Genomic DNA, 21,132 nt, shown 5'->3' on the forward strand with positions numbered 1-21,132 from the left:
GTATCAATCTTAATATGTACAATAAATTATATTTAAACTGTTTTTATTGGATTTTTTAAATGTATTGAAATACATTTACAAATATTCATTATTTGTTATTACTTTATTGCAGGGGTGCCCAAACTTTTTCCACTGAGGAGTGTGAAGTGTGAAGCGTCTTGCTCAAGGACATGAAAAGGTTGTTAGAAGGTGGGGATTGAACCAGGAACCCTCAGGTTGCTGGCACGTCCACTCTCCCAACCTCACCACGCCGTCCCATATGACACTATACTTGCTAAATTTGATTTTTTACAAATAAAAGCTGGCATGCAAATGTAAGTAAGCATGCTAAAATGCTAATTGTAACATATATTACTCTGAGGCGTGTACCTGAAAAATGGGTTTAAAATGCTACCATGCTGATGTTAGCAGGCATCAAGTACCAAAATATTACTTAAGTGTAGGCCTAAAAAAATAGCTTAAAAATACTATAACAGATATCATTCATTAAGTAACAAAATATTTCACGTTACGGTACATACCTGCAAAATTTGCAAAAAAACCCCAAAAAACTAGCACACTAATATTTGAATGGTAATGATTGTGCCGCAAGCCGTTTAAAAATTACCTACGGTGCGCAAATGGCCCCCTGGGCCACACTTTGGGCACCGCTATTTGTTAAAATTGTGCATATTGGCTTATATTTCAATAGTGATTGTTTTCATACAAATAATAAAATGGAAAAAGACCAATAAAAAGGATAGATAAACAAGCAAACAATAACAAAATAAAACCACATTGAAAATTATATAATAAAGGGAAAAAATAGGTAAAATATTTATTCCTGCTTACATATACACATAAATACATACATTTTTAAATGATTTGATACATCAATTTACATAGTGTTTATTTTAGTACAGCAAGTCTCATATTGCCATTTATTAGTTGGGGTAATGTCTCCCTCTAGCGGTGGTATGTGGAAGCACGTATGTGCTATCGATATATGTTTATCTATAACAAGTTGAACAGTCGAGATAATTTACAGCGTCATCTAGTTTGTTTTATTTATGTGATTTAAACTCATTCCAAGGACGTTTGCGGTGGTTTCCCGTCTTTTTTATTTGGGTAAAATTTCAAAAGCCGCCGGCTACCTGCCAGTGCTGCCAGACATGACTAATCGATGAGCAATTTAATGCTGTGCCCAAATCTGTGAGGATCACTTTTCTGGGAGAAGAAGCAATGGCGACGTCTGTGAAGTTGAGTAACGGTGCACAAATGCCCATTGTTGGCCTGGGCACCTGGAAAGTGAGTGTTTTTTTCTCCCAAATATCCATCATTTGTTAGGGATAAAAGCAATGTTAGTTTGATAGTGCGTGTTGTAGGTGACTGTGGCTAACTAACCGTAGCTAATCCATGCTATGCAACGTTTAGCTTCGTCTATCCACTGTCATGCCTGCTAAAATGCTACTTCTGCCTGCCTTCAAGTATTTGATTGTGTGGTCTTTAAATGTACAAATGGACCCTCGTCATGTATCTGTGTATGGACATCTCTACTCCCGGTTCTATTTGCAATGACCAACACTGTAGCCGTTGTGGAGTTTCAGTTTTTGCAACGAGTTAAAAATTGTATCATAATAATTCAAATTGACGCATAATAACAATATATAATCTATTGTAGAGATGGGATTTACGGCTCTTTGATGGGAGACGTTCAAAAACTGGCTCGTTATTACACAATATTTTTTATTGAAACGGGTTTATATCACTTTAGTTTTTTGTTTTCAGTATCGAAGACAATGCTTTAAGTATCCGAGACAATGCTTTAAGTATCCGAGACAATGCTTTAAGTATCGAAGACAATGCTTTAAGTATCGAAGACAATGCTTTAAGTATCGAAGACAATGCTTTAAGTATCGAAGACAATGCTTTAAGTATCGAAGACAATGCTTTAAGTATCGAAGACAATGCTTTAAGTATCGAAGACAATGCTTTAAGTATCCGAGACAATGCTTTAAGTATCGAAGACAATGCTTTAAGTATCGAAGACAATGCTTTAAGTATCGAAGACAATGCTTTAAGTATCCGAGACAATGCTTTAAGTATCGGAGACAATGCTTTAAGTATCGAAGACAATGCTTTCAGTATCGAAGACAATGCTTTAAGTATCGAAGACAATGCTTTAAGTATCGAAGACAATGCTTTAAGTATCGAAGACAATGCTTTAAGTATCGAAGACAATGCTTTAAGTATCGAAGACAATGCTTTAAGTATCGAAGACAATGCTTTCAGTATCGAAGACAATGCTTTAAGTATCGAAGACAATGCGTTCGGTATAGAAGACAACGCCTCCGGTATCGAAGACAACGCCTCCGGTATCGAAGACAACGCCTCCGGTATCGAAGACAACGCGTCCGGTATCGAAGACAACGCGTCCGGTATCGAAGACAACGCGTCCGGTATCGAAGACAACGCGTCCGGTATCGAAGACAACGCGTCCGGTATCGAAGACAACGCGTCCGGTATCGAAGACAACGCGTCCGGTATCGAAGACAACGCGTCCGTTATCGAAGACAACGCGTCCGGTATCGAAGACAACGCGTCCGGTATCGAAGACAACGCGTCCGGTATCGAAGACAACGCGTCCGTTATCGAAGACAACGCATCCGGTATCGAAGAGAATGGTTTTATCCAAGACAACGCGTCCGGTATTGAAGACAACGCGTCCGGTATCGAAGACAACGCGTCCGGTATCGAAGACAACGCGTCCGGTATCGAAGACAACGCGTCCGGTATCAAAGACAACGCGTCCGTTATCGAAGACAACGCATCCGGTATCGAAGAGAATGGTTTTATCCAAGACAACGCGTCCGGTATTGAAGACAACGCGTCCGGTATCGAAGACAACGCGTCCGGTATCGAAGACAACGCGTCCGGTATCGAAGACAACGCGTCCGGTATCGAAGACAACGCGTCCGGTATCGAAGACAACGCGTCCGGTATCGAAGACAACGCGTCCGGTATCGAAGACAACGCGTCCGGTATCGAAGACAACGCGTCCGGTATCGAAGACAACGCGTCCGGTATCGAAGACAACGCGTCCGGTATCGAAGACAACGCGTCCGGTATCGAAGACAACGCGTCCGGTATCGAAGACAACGCGTCCGGTATCGAAGACAACGCGTCCGGTATCGAAGACAACGCGTCCGGTATCGAAGACAACGCGTCCGGTATCGAAGACAAGGCGTCCGTTATCGAAGACAACGCATCCGGTATCGAAGACAATGGTTTTATCCAAGACAATGGTTTTATCCAAGACAACGCGTCCGGTATCGAAGACAACGCGTCCGGTATCGAAGACAACGCGTCCGGTATCGAAGACAACGCGTCCGGTATCGAAGACAACGCGTCCGGTATCGAAGACAACGCGTCCGGTATCGAAGACAACGCGTCCGGTATCGAAGACAACGCGTCCGTTATCGAAGACAACGCGTCCGTTATCGAAGACAACGCATCCGGTATCGAAGACAATGGTTTTATCCAAGACAATGGTTTTATCCAAGACAACGCGTCCGGTATCGAAGACAACGCGTCCGGTATCGAAGAAAACGCGTCCGGTATCGAAGACAACGCGTCCGGTATCGAAGACAACGCGTCCGGTATCGAAGACAACGCGTCCGGTATCGAAGACAACGCATCCGGTATCGAAGACAATGGTTTTAGTATTGAAGATAATGGTTTTATCCAAGACAACGCGTCCGGTATCGAAGACAATGGTTTTAGTATTGAAGATAATGGTTTTATCCAAGACAACGCGTCCGGTATCGAAGACAATGGTTTTAGTATTGAAGATAATGGTTTTATCCAAGACAATGCGTTCAGTATCGAAGACAACGTTTTTAGTATTTTAGACAATGCGTTAAGTATCGAAGACAATGGTTTTAGTATCGAAGACGACGCGTTCGGTATCGAAGATGACGCGTTCCGTATCGAAGACGACACGGAATGTTTGTCATGGTTCTTCTTCTTTGTACTTTGTAAACACTTTAAGTTTGAAGAGTTTGTTGAAGTGGATCATATTAGTACATTGTTTGATTGCTTTGCTTCATCCATTCCATCATTTAATTCCACATACTGATATACTGAAGGTATTAAGTGTTGTACGTGCGTACAAATGTTTTAAATTACAATTTTCTATTAGATTATATTTCTCCTCTTTTGTTCTGAATAATTGTTGTACATTTTTGGCTAGCAGGTTATAGTTTGCTTTGTGTATCATTTTAGCTGTTTGCAAATTCACTATGTGGTGGAATTTCAGTATTTTCGATTGAATGAATAAAGTGTTTGTATGTATCCAACATTATTATTATTCTAACTGATCTTTTTTGTAACTTGGTTAATGAATGAAGTGTACTTTTGTACTTACTTCCCCATATTTCTGCACAGTAACTCAGATATGGTAACACTAGCGAGCAGTAGAGAATATGAAGTGATTTTTGGTCTAGAACATGTTTTGCTTTATTCATTATTGACGTGTTTCTTGCTACTTTTTGTTTACATCTTTAAGCTACATTTAAACCAGTTTGATTGTATTTGGGTTGTGTTTTTTTATTGTGTACATTCTATAAAGTGGTGCCGTATCCCCGTGCTTTGACAACGAGATCACCATTTTAGATTTCCCCCTCTCAGCAAAACTATACGGCACAATAAAAATCAAACAGCAGCAGTTACTTTCACAAAGAGCTAAATCCCTTGTGTGTTGAAATTAAAAATAACTTTCCACTGGACTGGATTTTGATTGCTAAGGTACTACCAAAACAAACTCCAGGCTCTGAAATGACGAGTCATTATTCTGATTGTTTGTTTTGTGCAGTGCTTTCATTTGAAGTTTGGGTGTGGCTTTACTTGATGTGTTCATGCAACGCCCCGTTTCTTTGTATAAACTTGTCAGACCACAATATAAAACAACAAGTCTTTTTCAGACTGCTTTCTTGTGGTTGTCTTAATTTCTGGCATTAAGGTAACATTGTATTCACTGTGGCAACATTAATTAATCAACTTTATACAATTAATTGTTTTTAAATTCTCCACTAGTCTCCTCCTGGAAAAGTCACAGAGGCGGTGAAAGCCGCCATCTCTGCAGGCTACAGACACATCGATGGGGCGTACATTTACCAGAACGAGGTTGAAGTCGGCGAGGGGATAGCGGCCATGATCAAGGACGGCGTGGTTAAGCGTGAGGAACTTTTCATTGTTAGCAAGGTGAGACATTTTTTGTTGTTACCATTTCTGCTGTGTTTACCCATCGTGCTTGTCACTGCCGCCTACGGGACTGGAGTGGATCCGCACCAATATGCTGCCATGCTTGTGGACAAGGGCTGCAACTATTTTATTAGTCCACTATCTTAACGATTAGTGGACTAGTTGGAATGTGAAACGTACACCTATTTAGTGGCTCTACTTGAGCCATCAAATTTTAATTGAAGCTTTATACACGGACTAGGGTTGTACGGTATACCGGTATTAGTATAGTACCGCAATACTAATGAATCGTTTTCAGTACTATATCACCTCTGAAACGTACCGGTCTCGTATCATCCCTGCAGGACGAGGAATAGCTAAACATGCTTCACTACACACCGTAGCTCACTGGCATCAAAATGTAAACAAACGCCATGGGTAGATCTACACCTAACATCCACTGTAATGATATCAAGTACAGTAGCGTATCTAGTCGATACTACTATGATTACGTCGATATTTTTTTGGCATCATAACATCTTCTTTCGTTTAAAAAAATCGTATATTACGTTTATAAACTCAGGAAATATGTCCCTGGACACATGAGGACTTTGAATATGACCAACGTATGATCCTGTAACTACTTGGTATCGGATTGATACCCAAATTTGTGGTGTCATTCAAAACTAATCTAAATTATCAAACAACAGAAGAATAAGTGATTATTACTTTTTCACAGAATATGTTAAAAGAGAAAGTCTGCATATATTAACAGTAAATGAACAAGTAGATTAATAATAAATGTTCTACCACTTGTCCTTAATATTGTTGACCAAATAATAGAATGATAAATGACACAATATGTTACTGCATATGGCAGTAGACTACTTAGGAGCCTTTGTTTGTTTACCGGTACTTACTACTAAAAGACAAGTTGTCTTGTATGTTCACTATTTTATTTAAGGACTTAACTGCAATAATAAACATATATATGTACCCTAAGATTTTTTGTTAAAATAAAGCCAATAATGCAATTTTTTTGTGGTCCCCTTTATTTAGAAAAGTACAGAAATAATTGTAGTACCGGTACCAAAATATTGGTATCGTTTCAACACTATAGTTGTAACATAGAGCTCACCGGTATGCAAGCTGCACCCACAACATTTTTAGAGAAAAATATATTTTTCCATATATTAGCATAACCCTGGACTATAAGCTGCAGATATATACATTGTGAAATTAGTTATTTACACAGAAAGATTTTGTAAATGTTTATTTACATACTTTATTGTTTCCAAATTGTGTCTGTAACACGGCAGTAAAACGGCTGATCAAACAAAACAGAAGTCATCGTCATGGGCCCACAAGCTGCGGAAGCTAGCTCTCTAATCAGCTAAACAGACTCAATAACTCCACGGTGACATTTTGGTGAATTTACGATACAAAAAGAACGCCATTGTAAATTAATAATACTAACAAAAACACTCGTAAACATGTTAGCATATTAGCTAATGCTAAAGACGCTAGCTTCATTACATAACGATAGCACGTACAAATATAAATGAAAACACTCTTACAGACATCACACAGGGAACGGTTGAGTATGAATTGTTTGAGTTGTAGTGTAAAACTTACAAACGTTGCTTGTAGTGATGAATAAAGAAGTGAGAAACGAGTGAAAATGCAATGGATGGGAAGAAGACTGAACGGCACTCCAAATCCGGTTGAAAGCGCAGTCTAAACCGATGGCCAATGCAGCACCTGCAGTGAGCAAACTTGTCCAAAAGGTGGCGCTATTGCACACACCATAACACCTATTCAGTGTCTTTGCTTGTTTTTGTTTTTTTTAACTGTTTGTATAATGGCGTCTGTGGAAAAAAAATGCATAAGTTAGCCACACTGTTTTATAACACAGGTAAAGTATAGATAGCTGTTCTTAGTTAGCTAACAAGCTAACTATTTCACGGAGGAGAAAACAAATGCTCCCGCATAAAAGACGTACTGACGTGAAATAGGGCTGCAACTAACGATTAATTTGATCATCGATTAATCTGTCGATTATTACTTCGATTAATGATCGGATTAAAGAGACAAACTACATTTCTATCCGTCCCAGTATTTTATTGGAAAAAACCAGCATACTGGCACCATACTTATTTTGATTATTGTTTCACAGCTGTTTGTACATGTTGCAGTTTATAAATAAAGGCTTATTAAAAATAAAAATAAAAGATTTTTTTATAATTAAAAAAATTGCCTCTGCGCATGCGGATAGCATAGATCCAACAAATCGATGACTAAATTAATCGCCAACTATTTTTATAATCGATTTCAATCGATTAGTTGTTGCAGCCCTACCGTGAAAAGCAATGTCAGCTTTGCAATTTGAACAAGTTATTTGTGTCTGACGTGTTTTCTGTCAAATGTTTCAATACTTGCGATGTTTTCATCCACAGTGTTGTTGCCAATGGCCACAGCCATTTTTATCTTCCTGTTGCTGCCTGTCGCCAGTCCCACTGAATCGTACATGTCCGGAAAAACGCAAGCGATGATGTCACTGACTATTATCGTCAAACAAATGATGTTGGCGACAACTTCTATTATCGATTTTTGTTGTGGAATCTTTGCACCCCCATCATGCACCCTAACTCACCATATCCTATTCTTTGCTGCTCAGCTATGGTGTACTTTCCATGCCAAGTCCATGGTGAGGGAAGCTTGTGAGAAGACCTTGAGTGACCTTAAACTGGACTATCTGGACTTATACCTGGTGCACTGGCCAATGGGATTAAAGGTACACCGAGACTGTGTAAATGTGTGTTTATAATCATAACACAATGTAGCGTGAACGTCAAGTCTGTTACGACACAGGCCGGCAGCGACCTGTTTCCTACTGACAGCGCCGGTGACACAATTCCTGATCATTCCAACTTCCTAGAGACGTGGGAGGTAAGTAAACGCTATAAAACAAGGTGCAGCTTGGAATGTTTATGGGCTAATTATAAGGGTGTAACAGTACACACAAATTTCGGTTCGGTACGTACCTCGGTTTAGAGGTCACGGTTCGGTTCATTTTCGGTACAGTAAGAAAACAACAAAATATACATTTTCTGGTTATTTGTTTACCAACATTTGTAAACAATGGCTTTATCCTTTTAACATTGCTTTAAAATAGCTCTGTAGCTACTTAATATGTCCGTGTGTATTCCGTCCTACGTGTCTGTGTCCGTGACGTAAACAAGTTGACAGATGGTGAACATGAAGATCCCAAGGAAAGGGAAGAAAGAGTCCAGGCCTTTTATCTTTAAGAAGCTTTAGTGGTTTTCACAGACAATGCACTTTTCCTTCCTTCTTGTCTAATTGGTCATTTAAGTTAAAGTTAACTTCTTTCTTTGTTTTCTCTTTTCCTTGTGTCCCTTTTGTTTTTGTTAATTTCTCTTCTTTATTTATTTGTAAAACTGTATAAAGAGACACAAAATATATGTCAAACACTACTAAGTAACTACATTTCTATAAATGTTTGCTGCATAACATGTTTTCACACACAATAGCATGTAAACAGTGCTCATAAAGTGATGTAAATAGCCGTGCATAGCCCATTTAACACTCAAAGCCACACATAAATAAGATTTACATATGGAATAGTTGCAAACAACACAGGATAATATATATTATATACTGAGGAGGAGAGACTCAAACATTGCACCCTCCCTTAGAGGAGTGAGCTAGCGAGCAAAGAAGCAACATGCTAAGTAGCAACAGGAGAATAAGCTATCGTCGCACAGTACTATTTCTACATTTACACGCGCACACAACGTCTTCATGTTACTCATAAAACAGACACAGGACTTACAGACAATATTTCCAAGGCACTTTGTGGGAAGAAACAACAAACTTGGAGCGCTGAAACTCATAAATCCGTCTCGTGTGTAAACAAGTGAGCGTCTGACTGTCGCACGGAGACTACCGGAAACTAGAGGAGGGAGCAACTCGCCTTCAAAATAAAGGTCCCTTCTCATTACCTGATAATGTTACGTCACAGTGTGGAAACTCGTTCGGTGCACCTGCGTTCCGAACCGAACCCCCCGTACCGACACGGTTCAATACAAATACATGTACCGTTACACCCTTAGCTAATTATGAAGCCGGGGAGATCTATTAGAGAGCCCTGTGGAACACCCTTTGTTATGTTTGTGTCAGGGGATGGAGGAGCTGCTGGATGCCGGATTGGTTAAGGCTATCGGGATCTCCAATTTCAACCGGGATCAGATCGAAAGCCTTCTCAACAAGCCGGGCCTCAAATACAAGCCCGCTAACATCCAGGTGCGTCAATTCATTGTTTTTTTTCCATCATAGCTAGCGTGAGGCATCTTAACCCTCTGGTTTTTGAGGGGAAAAGAGACCCTAATGTCTCGAAGAAGGGAAGTAAATGATTTTCCGATGCGAGCGTCTGTGGCTGTTTACCCTGAAGCTAGCCTAATTAGCTTAGCCTTTTGTTTACCGTCAGTGCCTTGCCAAGTATTAGATTTAAGCCCTTATTTCTGTCTAGCCTCCAGCTGTTATACAAATCATTGCAAATAATGACATAATGCCAGTGCCACATTGCAGATCTGTTATTTGTTGCCCTATGACACGTGTCAAACTCAAGGCCCAGGGGCTGGATCTGGCCTGCCACATCATTTTATGTGGCCCACGAAACCCGAGAAATAATGTGCGCCAAAGCACTTCATCTTTCTTACGAAACATATTTGTTCTTTCAATTTTGACAGAAAAATGCACTTACTGCATACAATTGCTTGATATTTTGCTTGATTTTTCATTAAGTTTGTACATGGTAGTTCTAGCTCAGAGTAATTTATGGTTTAAAGAAAAGGGGTGGGATTAAATAAGTGTAAACTTCTTCTCACTCCTTTTCAAATGTGTAAAAAAAAAAAAAAAAAAGTCCATTGCTCATTTTGTTTATTTTTTTCATTTTTTTATCCTCCATTGTTTTCATTTTGTTATAATGGCTGTTAAGGCTATAGCACTGTATTGCTCTTGTTTTTTTGCATATTTGAAATAAAAATATATCAAATCAAATATATAATTAAATCAAATATGCTTGAGAATGATCTGCCCGTGCAAAAAACATTATGTCAACACAGGGGTGTCCAAAGTGCGGCCCACAGCTGGAGTTTTGGAGAAAAAAGCAGCAGTAAGGGTGAAAAAAATGTTTAAATGTGTAATTTAATGAGGAAAAAATGTGTTGATAATAACTCAGTTCTTTTTTCACCAAAGGTCGCATACTGATAAGTCAGTGGTTTTTTTTGTAAAACAATAAATAAATAAAAAAACAACATAAATATTTAAAGACAAAAGCTAGTCAGCTTTTTTTGAAAGTAATAACATTTATTATTATTAATTATTAGTATCAACATTTCAGCTTTTTTTCATTACGTCATTTTGCTTTTTATTTACTTTTTTTTTTTTTTTTACCCCTGTAATAATTAATAATAGTACATTTTTGTCACCTATAACAACACTAACAGTAAGTTTTGTCTTTAAAAATATAGGTAATGTCTGTTTTTAGCATTTCTTTTGACAAAATAATCTATCAAAATGGCTCCTGCATACCTTTTTGGGTGACAAAGTTTGGACATCCCTATATTAACATGAATTCCAAAAAAATTTGGTCCAATAAAATGCTTGTTCCCCCGACTCATGATTTCAAAACCAAGTACGTTCTCCATCAATTTGTAAATCAAATGCATAGAGAATTGTGTAATACCATCATGAGGAGATTATGCATATATATATGTGTATATATATATATATATATATATATATATATATATATTAGGGCTGCAACTAACGATTAATTTGATAATCGATTAATCTGTCGATTATTACTTTGATTAATAATCGGATACAAGAGACAAACTACATTTCTATCCTATCCAGTATTTTATTGGAAAAGAAACAGCATACTGGCACCATACTTATTTTGATTATTGTTTCTCAACTGTTTGTAAATGTTGCAGTTTATAAATAAACGTTTATTTAAAATAAATAAAAAGCCTCTGCGCATGCGCATAGCATAGATCCAACGAATCGATGACTAAATTAATCGCCAACTATTTTTATATTCGATTTTAATGGATTAGTTGTTGCAGCCCTAATAGACAACTTTACCCTATGATTTATAAAAAGATAATTGCAAAGCAAAACGTGGAAATGGCAGTTTCACGTGAACATGTGCACCTGAAGGTGGAGTGCCATCCCTTCCTGACCCAAGAGAAGCTGATCAGCTACTGCAACTCTAAGGGCATCTCTGTGACTGCCTACAGTCCCCTGGGCTCTCCCGATAGACCTTGGTAAGTTTTGCCTTGTGCTTCTCGCCAACGCCACATCACAATATCGCCATCTTGGCACTCTGCAGTGTGTGATGCTATCCGTTCCAGGGCGAAGCCAGACGACCCATCCCTTCTGGAGCATCCTGACATCAAAGCAATCGCTGCAAAGCACAAGAAGACAACTGCTCAGGTACGCTGCCAATATCATTGTTTTTTATTTGAAAAACAAGTGTTCTAATGGGTTGTTTCTTCTTTCTTTGCCAGGTCCTGATCCGTTTCCACATCCAGCGTAATGTTGTGGTGATTCCCAAATCAATCACCCCTCACCGTATTCAGGAGAATTTTCAGGTAAGGACAAAAAACAAGTATGTTTCTCTCACACTTTGTGTTGAAAAAAAAAGTAATTTGCAGGTGTTTGACTTCCAACTGAGCGACGAGGACATGAAAAGCATATTGGGCTTCAATCGCAACTGGAGAGTCTGCCCCTTTCTAATGTGAGTTTGTGTTTGAAAATGATTGTTTTTTGAATAGAGTTTTGTTCAATATGTTTTACTTGACTTCAGGAACAAGAAGCACAAGGACTACCCTTTCCACGCTGAATTCTGACACGGAGCGTGTGCGGAGGTTTGCTAACATCGTGTCCCAAGATGAGTAGCTTTATTATAGCACTGTTACTGTTCCATGTGGCCTTCACGCGTTACATTTGGCCTGGGAAAAACTGCTTTCTGTCAACCAATTGAACCCTAAAAATCAATCCTCATTCCTATTACGGTATTCATCCATTTTCAGTAATCATATCAACTTCATATTGGCCATGTAAAGAATAATTGTATGATTTCCCATAGGACGCCAGCACTTCCCATTATTTGCACGAGTCATATGTGGCACTTGTGACTTCACTCCTTGCTGAGTCATGTGTGCTGCTTGTGACTACATATATTTGTACTTCTTTCTTTCGTCTTCCTTGTCACTTCTCATGTGCCAAAGGGCCGCTGTTACTGGTTTTAAAGACCACTTGTGCCAACAACAATTAATAGCTACAAATAAATCAAAAAGCTGATTTAAAAATGTGTAGGTTGTGATAAGGCTTTTTGTTTGTGTTACAATAAAAGTAGATTAAGCAGCTACACGGTTTTGTCTCACTTTGTATTTGTTTGTGTGTGTGTGTGTGTGTGTTTATGTATAATATGTGTGTGTGTGTATATGTCTATATATATTTCTGTGTATATATGTATTTGTGTGTATGTATATAATATATATGTGTGTATATATATATAATGTGTGTGTATATACTGTATATATAATATGTGTATATATATATGTGTATATATATATATATATATATATATATATATATATATATATATATATATATATATATATATATATATTATATAGTGTGTGCATGTGTATATATACACGTGTGTGTGTGTGTGTGTGTGTGTGTGTATATACAGTACTGGGTAAAAGTTTGGACACACCTTCTCCTCATTCAATGCTTTTTCTTTATTTTCATGACTATTCTATATCTACATTGTAGATGGTCAATGAAGGCATGAAAACTATGAATGAACACGTGGAGTTATGTACTTAACAAAAAGAGGTAAAATAGCCACCCTTTGCTCTGATTACTGCTTTGTACACTCTTGGCATTCTCTCAAATCTCAAAATCTGCATGATTTGCATTGTTGTTGATGGGGAAGGGATCTGTGGTTCCTCTCTCTACATCACGGATCATGCAACTGGCTTGCTCAAAATAGCTCGGCAATCTCTGTGAGATTGATACCATTTTGATCATATCTATTTACTCGCAACCTTTAAGTCTTTTGGTGTCATGAATCAGATGTATGTGATAATAGCTTCAATATAGAGACAACTTGTTCTTCCAATATACTGGAAATGTAACTTCCACCCAACACACCATCAAAAATGTCAGGAAGATTGGAGCTTGTCGAAGGAAGTTATGACTGTTACAACTTTCCGCCACACGGTGGCGATATTGGCAACACTGCAGCGATGCAGTTGCATCCCACTCATTAGTGTGAGCCAACATCAAGAAATTGGAGAAGATCGGAGCGTATGGAAGGAAGTTATGACTGTTATAATTTTTCATGAGTGATTGAACTTCGGGGAGTGTCTCCACATTGTATATGAAGATACACAATTATAGTACAGTATAGTCAACAGGGAGATTGGCTTTCGTGATCGGCATTAAAAGATATTTATGGGCAATGGCAATCATCCTTTTTCATGAAAACCGTCCGATAGTGATCGGTGGTCAATCAATGGTAGTACACAGTGGTACCTCGTGTTAGACTCCAGCCTCGTTCTTTTATAGAACAGTCTGAGGCAAGTTACTTCTGAAAGATTTAACAAGGTTTATTCAACTCTACATGCCCCTAAAGCTGACCAACACGCCGGATTGTAGTCAGCTGGAGGCGTGTCTTAATGACATTAAACAATGGATGTCCGCTAACTTTTTGCAACTCAACGCTAAGAAAACGGAAATGCTGATTATCGGTCCTGCTAGACACCAACATCTATTTAATAATACCACCTTAACATTTGACAACCAAACAATTAAACAAGGAGACTCGGTAAAGAATCTGGGTATTATCTTCCACCCAACTCTCTCGTTTGAGTCACACATTAAGAGTGTTACTAAAACAACTCTCTCGTTTGAGTCACACATTAAGAGTGTTACTAAAACAACTCTCTCGTTTGAGTCACACATTAAGAGTGTTACTAAAACAACTCTCTCGTTTGAGTCACACATTAAGAGTGTTACTAAAACAACTCTCTCGTTTGAGTCACACATTAAGAGTGTTACTAAAACAACTCTCTCGTTTGAGTCACACATTAAGAGTGTTACTAAAACAACTCTCTCGTTTGAGTCACACATTAAGAGTGTTACTAAAACAACTCTCTCGTTTGAGTCACACATTAAGAGTGTTACTAAAACAACTCTCTCGTTTGAGTCACACATTAAGAGTGTTACTAAAACAACTCTCTCGTTTGAGTCACACATTAAGAGTGTTACTAAAACAACTCTCTCGTTTGAGTCACACATTAAGAGTGTTACTAAAACAACTCTCTCCTTTCAGTCACACATTAAGAGTGTTACTAAAACAACTCTCTCGTTTGAGTCACACATTAAGAGTGTTACTAAAACAACTCTCTCGTTTGAGTCACACATTAAGAGTGTTACTAAAACGGCCTTCTTTCATCTCCGTAATATCGCTAAAATTCGTTCCATCTTGTCCACTAGCGACGCTGAGATCATTATTCATGCGTTCGTTACGTCTCGTCTCGATTACTGTAACGTATTATTTTCGGGTCTCCCTATGTCTAGCATTAAAAGATTACAGTTGGTACAAAATGCGGCTGCAAGGCTTTTGACAAAAACAAGAAAGTTTGATCATATTACGCCTATACTGTATATACCTTTATATACATATATACCTATACTGGCTCACTTGCACTGGCTTCCTGTGCACTTAAGATGCGACTTTAAGGTTTTACTACTTACGTATAAAATATTACACGGTTTAGCTCCAGCCTATCTTGCCGATTGTATTGTACCATATGTCCCGACAAGAAATCTGCGTTCAAAGAACTCCGGCTTATTAGTGATTCCCAGAGCCCAAAAAAAGTCTGCGGGCTATAGAGCGTTTTCTATTGGGGCTCCAGTACTCTGGAATGCCCTCCCGGTAACAGTTAGAGATGCTACCTCAGTAGAAGCATTTAAGTCCCATCTTAAAACTCATTTGTATAATCTAACCTTTAAATAGACCCCCCCTTTTTTAGACCAGTTGATCTGCCGTTTCTTTTCTTCTCTCCTCTTCTCCCCTGTCCCTTGCGAGGGGGAGTTGCATAGGTCCGGTGGCCATGGATGAAGTGCTGGCTGTCCAGAGCCGGGACCCCGGGTGGACCACTAGCCTGTGCATCGGTTGGGGACATCTCTGCGCTGCTGACCCGTCTCCGCTCGGGATGGTTTCCTGTTGGCCCCGCTGTGGACTGGACTCCCGCTGATGTGTTGGATCCACTGTGGACTGGACTTTCACAATGTTATGTCAGACCCACTCCACATCCGTTGCTTTCGGTCTCCCCTAGAGGGGGGGGGGGGTTACCCACATATGCGGTCCTCTCCAAGGTTTCTCATAGTCATTCACCGACGTCCCACTGGGGTGAGTTTTTCCTTGCCCGTATGTGGGCTCTGTACCGAGGATGTCGTTGTGGCTTGTACAGCCCTTTGAGACACTTGTGATTTAGGGCTATATAAATAAACATTGATTGATTGATTGATTGATATTTAATATATGTTCATGCTGTCACCATTAAATGTTCATATTTAATATATGTTCATGCTGTCACCATTAAATGTTCATATTTAATATATGTTCATGCTGTCACCATTAAATGTTCATATTTAATATATGTTTGCTGTCACCAATAAATGTTCATATTTAATATATGTTCATGCTGCCACCATTAAATGCTCATATTTAATATATGTTCATGCTGTCACCAATAAATGCTCATATTTAATATATGTTCATGCTGTCACCAATAAATGCTCATATTTAATATATGTTTGCTGTCACCATTAAATGTTCATATTTAATATATGTTCATGCTGTCACCATTAAATGCTCATATTTAATATATGTTCATGCTGTCACCAATAAATGTTCATATTTAATATATGTTCATGCTGTCACCAATAAATGTTCATATTTAATATATGTTCATGCTGTCACCATTAAATGCTCATATTTAATATATGTTCATGCTGTCACAATTAAATGCTCATATTTAATATATGTTCATGCTGTCACCAATAAATGTTCATATTTAATATATGTTCATGCTGTCACCATTAAATGCTCATATTTAATATATGTTCATGCTGTCACCAATAAATGCTCATATTTAATATATGTTTGCTGTCACCATTAAATGTTCATATTTAATATATGTTCATGCTGTCACCATTAAATGCTCATATTTAATATATGTTCATGCTGTCACCACTAAATGCTCATATTTAATATATGTTCATGCTGTCACCAATAAATGTTCATATTTAATATATGTTCATGCTGTCACCAATAAATGTTCATATTTAATATATGTTCATGCTGTCACCATTAAATGCTCATATTTAATATGTTTGCTGTCACCATTAAATGATCATATTTAATATATGTTCATGCTGTCACCATTAAATGTTCATATTTAATATATGTTCATGCTGTCACCATTAAATGCTCATTTTTAATATATGTTCATGCTGTCACCATTAAATGCTCATTTTTAATATATGTTCATGCTGTCACCAATAAATGTTCATATTTAATATATGTTCATGCTGTCACCATTAAATGCTCATATTTAATATATGTTCATGCTGTCACAATTAAATGCTCATATTTAATATATATTCATGCTGTCACCAATAAATGTTCATATTTAATATATGTTCATGCTGTCACCATTAAATGTTCATATTTAATATATGTTCATGCTGTCACCATTAAATGCTCATATTTAATATATGTTCATGCTGTCACCATTAAATGCTCATATTTAATACATGTTCATGCTGTCACCATTAAATGTTCATATTTAATATATGTTCATGCTGTCACCATTAAATGCTCATATTTAATATATGTTCATGCTGTCACCATTAAATGCTCATATTTAATATATGTTCATGCTGTCACCATTAAATGCTCATATTTAATATATGTTCATGCTGTCACCATTAAATGCTCATTTTTAATATATGTTCATGCTGTCACCAATAAATGTTCATATTTAATATATGTTCATGCTGTCACCATTAAATGCTCATATTTAATATATGTTCATGCTGTCACAATTAAATGCTCATATTTAATATATGTTCATGCTGTCACCATTAAATGCTCATATTTAATATATGTTCATGCTGTCACCAATAAATGTTCATATTTAATATATGTTCATGCTGTCACCATTAAATGTTCATATTTAATATATGTTCATGCTGTCACCATTAAATGCTCATATTTAATATATGTTCATGCTGTCACCATTAAATGCTCATATTTAATATATGTTCATGCTGTCACCATTAAATGTTCATATTTAATATATGTTCATGCTGTCACCATTAAATGCTCATATTTAATATATGTTCATGCTGTCACCATTAAATGTTCATATTTAATATATGTTCATGCTGTCACCATTAAATGCTCATATTTAATATATGTTCATGCTGTCACCATTAAATGTTCATATTTAATATATGTTCATGCTGTCACCATTAAATGCTCATATTTAATATATGTTCATGCTGTCACCATTAAATGCTCATATTTAATATATGTTCATGCTGTCACCATTAAATGCTCATATTTAATATATGTTCATGCTGTCACCATTAAATGCTCATATTTAATATATGTTCATGCTGTCACCATTAAATGCTCATATTTAATATGTTTGCTGCCACCATTAAATGTTCATATTTAATATATGTTCATGCTGTCACCATTAAATGTTCATATTTAATATATGTTCATGCTGTCACCATTAAATGCTCATATTTAATATATGTTCATGCAGTCATCATTAAATGCTCATATTTAATATATGTTCATGCTGTCACCATTAAATGCTCATATTTAATATATGTTCATGCTGTCACCATTAAATGCTCATATTTAATATATGTTCATGCTATCACCATTAAATGCTCATATTTAATATATGTTCATGCTGCCACCATTAAATGTTCATATTTAATATATGTTCATGCTGTCACCATTAAATGTTCATATTTAATATATGTTCATGCTGTCACCATTAAATGCTCATATTTAATATATGTTCATGCTGTCACCATTAAATGTTCATATTTAATATATGTTCATGCTGTCACCAATAAATGTTCATATTTAATATATGTTCATGCTGTCACCATTAAATGCTCATATTTAATATATGTTCATGCTGTCACAATTAAATGCTCATATTTAATATATATTCATGCTGTCACCAATAAATGTTCATATTTAATATATGTTCATGCTGTCACCATTAAATGTTCATATTTAATATATGTTCATGCTGTCACCATTAAATGCTCATATTTAATATATGTTCATGCTGTCACCATTAAATGCTCATATTTAATACATGTTCATGCTGTCACCATTAAATGTTCATATTTAATATATGTTCATGCTGTCACCATTAAATGCTCATATTTAATATATGTTCATGCTGTCACCATTAAATGCTCATATTTAATATATGTTCATGCTGTCACCATTAAATGCTCATATTTAATATATGTTCATGCTGTCACCATTAAATGCTCATTTTTAATATATGTTCATGCTGTCACCATTAAATGCTCATATTTAATATATGGTCATGCTGTCACCATTAAATGCTCATATTTAATATATGTTCATGCTGTCACCATTAAATGCTCATATTTAATATATGTTCATGCTGTCACCAATAAATGTTCATATTTAATATATGTTCATGCTGTCACCATTAAATGTTCATATTTAATATATGTTCATGCTGTCACCATTAAATGCTCATATTTAATATATGTTCATGCTGTCACCATTAAATGCTCATATTTAATATATGTTCATGCTGTCACCATTAAATGTTCATATTTAATATATGTTCATGCTGTCACCATTAAATGCTCATATTTAATATATGTTCATGCTGTCACCATTAAATGTTCATATTTAATATATGTTCATGCTGTCACCATTAAATGCTCATATTTAATATATGTTCATGCTGTCACCATTAAATGTTCATATTTAATATATGTTCATGCTGTCACCATTAAATGCTCATATTTAATATATGTTCATGCTGTCACCATTAAATGCTCATATTTAATATATGTTCATGCTGTCACCATTAAATGCTCATATTTAATATATGTTCATGCTGTCACCATTAAATGCTCATATTTAATATATGTTCATGCTGTCACCATTAAATGCTCATATTTAATATGTTTGCTGCCACCATTAAATGTTCATATTTAATATATGTTCATGCTGTCACCATTAAATGTTCATATTTAATATATGTTCATGCTGTCACCATTAAATGCTCATATTTAATATATGTTCATGCAGTCATCATTAAATGCTCATATTTAATATATGTTCATGCTGTCACCATTAAATGCTCATATTTAATATATGTTCATGCTGTCACCATTAAATGCTCATATTTAATATATGTTCATGCTATCACCATTAAATGCTCATATTTAATATATGTTCATGCTGTCACCAATAAATGTTCATATTTAATATATGTTCATGCTGTCACCAATAAATGTTCATATTTAATATATGTTCATGCTGTCACCATTAAATGCTCATATTTAATATATGTTCATGCTGTCACAATTAAATGCTCATATTTAATATATGTTCATGCTGTCACCAATAAATGTTCATATTTAATATATGTTCATGCTGTCACCATTAAATGTTCATATTTAATATATGTTCATGCTGTCACCATTAAATGTTCATATGTAATATATGTTCATGCTGTCACCATTAAATGTTCATATTTAATATATGTTTGCTGTCACCAATAAATGTTCATATTTAATATATGTTCATGCTGCCACCATTAAATGCTCCTATTTAATATATGTTCATGCTGTCACCAATAAATGCTCATATTTAATATATGTTCATGCTGTCACCAATAAATGCTCATATTTAATATATGTTTGCTGTCACCATTAAATGTTCATATTTAATATATGTTCATGCTGTCACCATTAAATGCTCATATTTAATATATGTTCATGCTGTCACCACTAAATGCTCATATTTAATATATGTTCATGCTGTCACCAATAAATGTTCATATTTAATATATGTTCATGCTGTCACCAATAAATGTTCATATTTAATATATGTTCATGCTGTCACCATTAAATGCTCATATTTAATATGTTTGCTGTCACCATTAAATGTTCATATTTAATATATGTTCATGCTGTCACCATTAAATGCTCATATTTAATATATGTTCATGCTGTCACCATTAAATGCTCATTTTTAATATATGTTCATGCTGTCACCAATAAATGTTCATATTTAATATATGTTCATGCTGTCACCATTAAATGCTCATATTTAATATATGTTCATGCTGTCACAATTAAATGCTCATATTTAATATATATTCATGCTGTCACCAATAAATGTTCATATTTAATATATGTTCATGCTGTCACCATTAAATGTTCATATTTAATATATGTTCATGCTGTCACCATTAAATGCTCATTTTTAATATATGTTCATGCTGTCACCATTAAATGCTCATATTTAATACATGTTCATGCTGTCACCATTAAATGTTCATATTTAATATATGTTCATGCTGTCACCATTAAATGCTCATATTTAATATATGTTCATGCTGTCACCATTAAATGCTCATATTTAATATATGTTCATGCTGTCACCATTAAATGCTCATATTTAATATATGTTCATGCTGTCACCATTAA

At 36.0% G+C, this 21,132-nt stretch overlaps 1 protein-coding gene across 1 annotated transcript; it reads left to right on the forward strand.

Annotated features, from left to right (window-relative positions):
• Positions 1–1,075: 1,075 nt before the first annotated feature.
• On the forward strand, positions 1,076–12,679 carry LOC133661322 (aldo-keto reductase family 1 member B1-like). Its single transcript, XM_062064447.1, has 10 exons — positions 1,076–1,287; positions 5,074–5,241; positions 7,898–8,014; positions 8,092–8,169; positions 9,421–9,543; positions 11,467–11,573; positions 11,661–11,742; positions 11,817–11,900; positions 11,964–12,046; positions 12,116–12,679. Exons 1-10 carry the CDS (start codon positions 1,222–1,224, stop codon positions 12,156–12,158), a joined length of 951 nt encoding a protein of 316 aa, XP_061920431.1. The 5' UTR covers positions 1,076–1,221; the 3' UTR covers positions 12,159–12,679.
• The last annotated feature ends 8,453 nt before the right edge of the window (positions 12,680–21,132 follow it).

The sequence above is a fragment of the Entelurus aequoreus genome, linkage group LG12 (assembly GCF_033978785.1).
Source record: "Entelurus aequoreus isolate RoL-2023_Sb linkage group LG12, RoL_Eaeq_v1.1, whole genome shotgun sequence".
Classification (NCBI taxonomy): Eukaryota; Metazoa; Chordata; class Actinopteri; order Syngnathiformes; family Syngnathidae; genus Entelurus; species Entelurus aequoreus.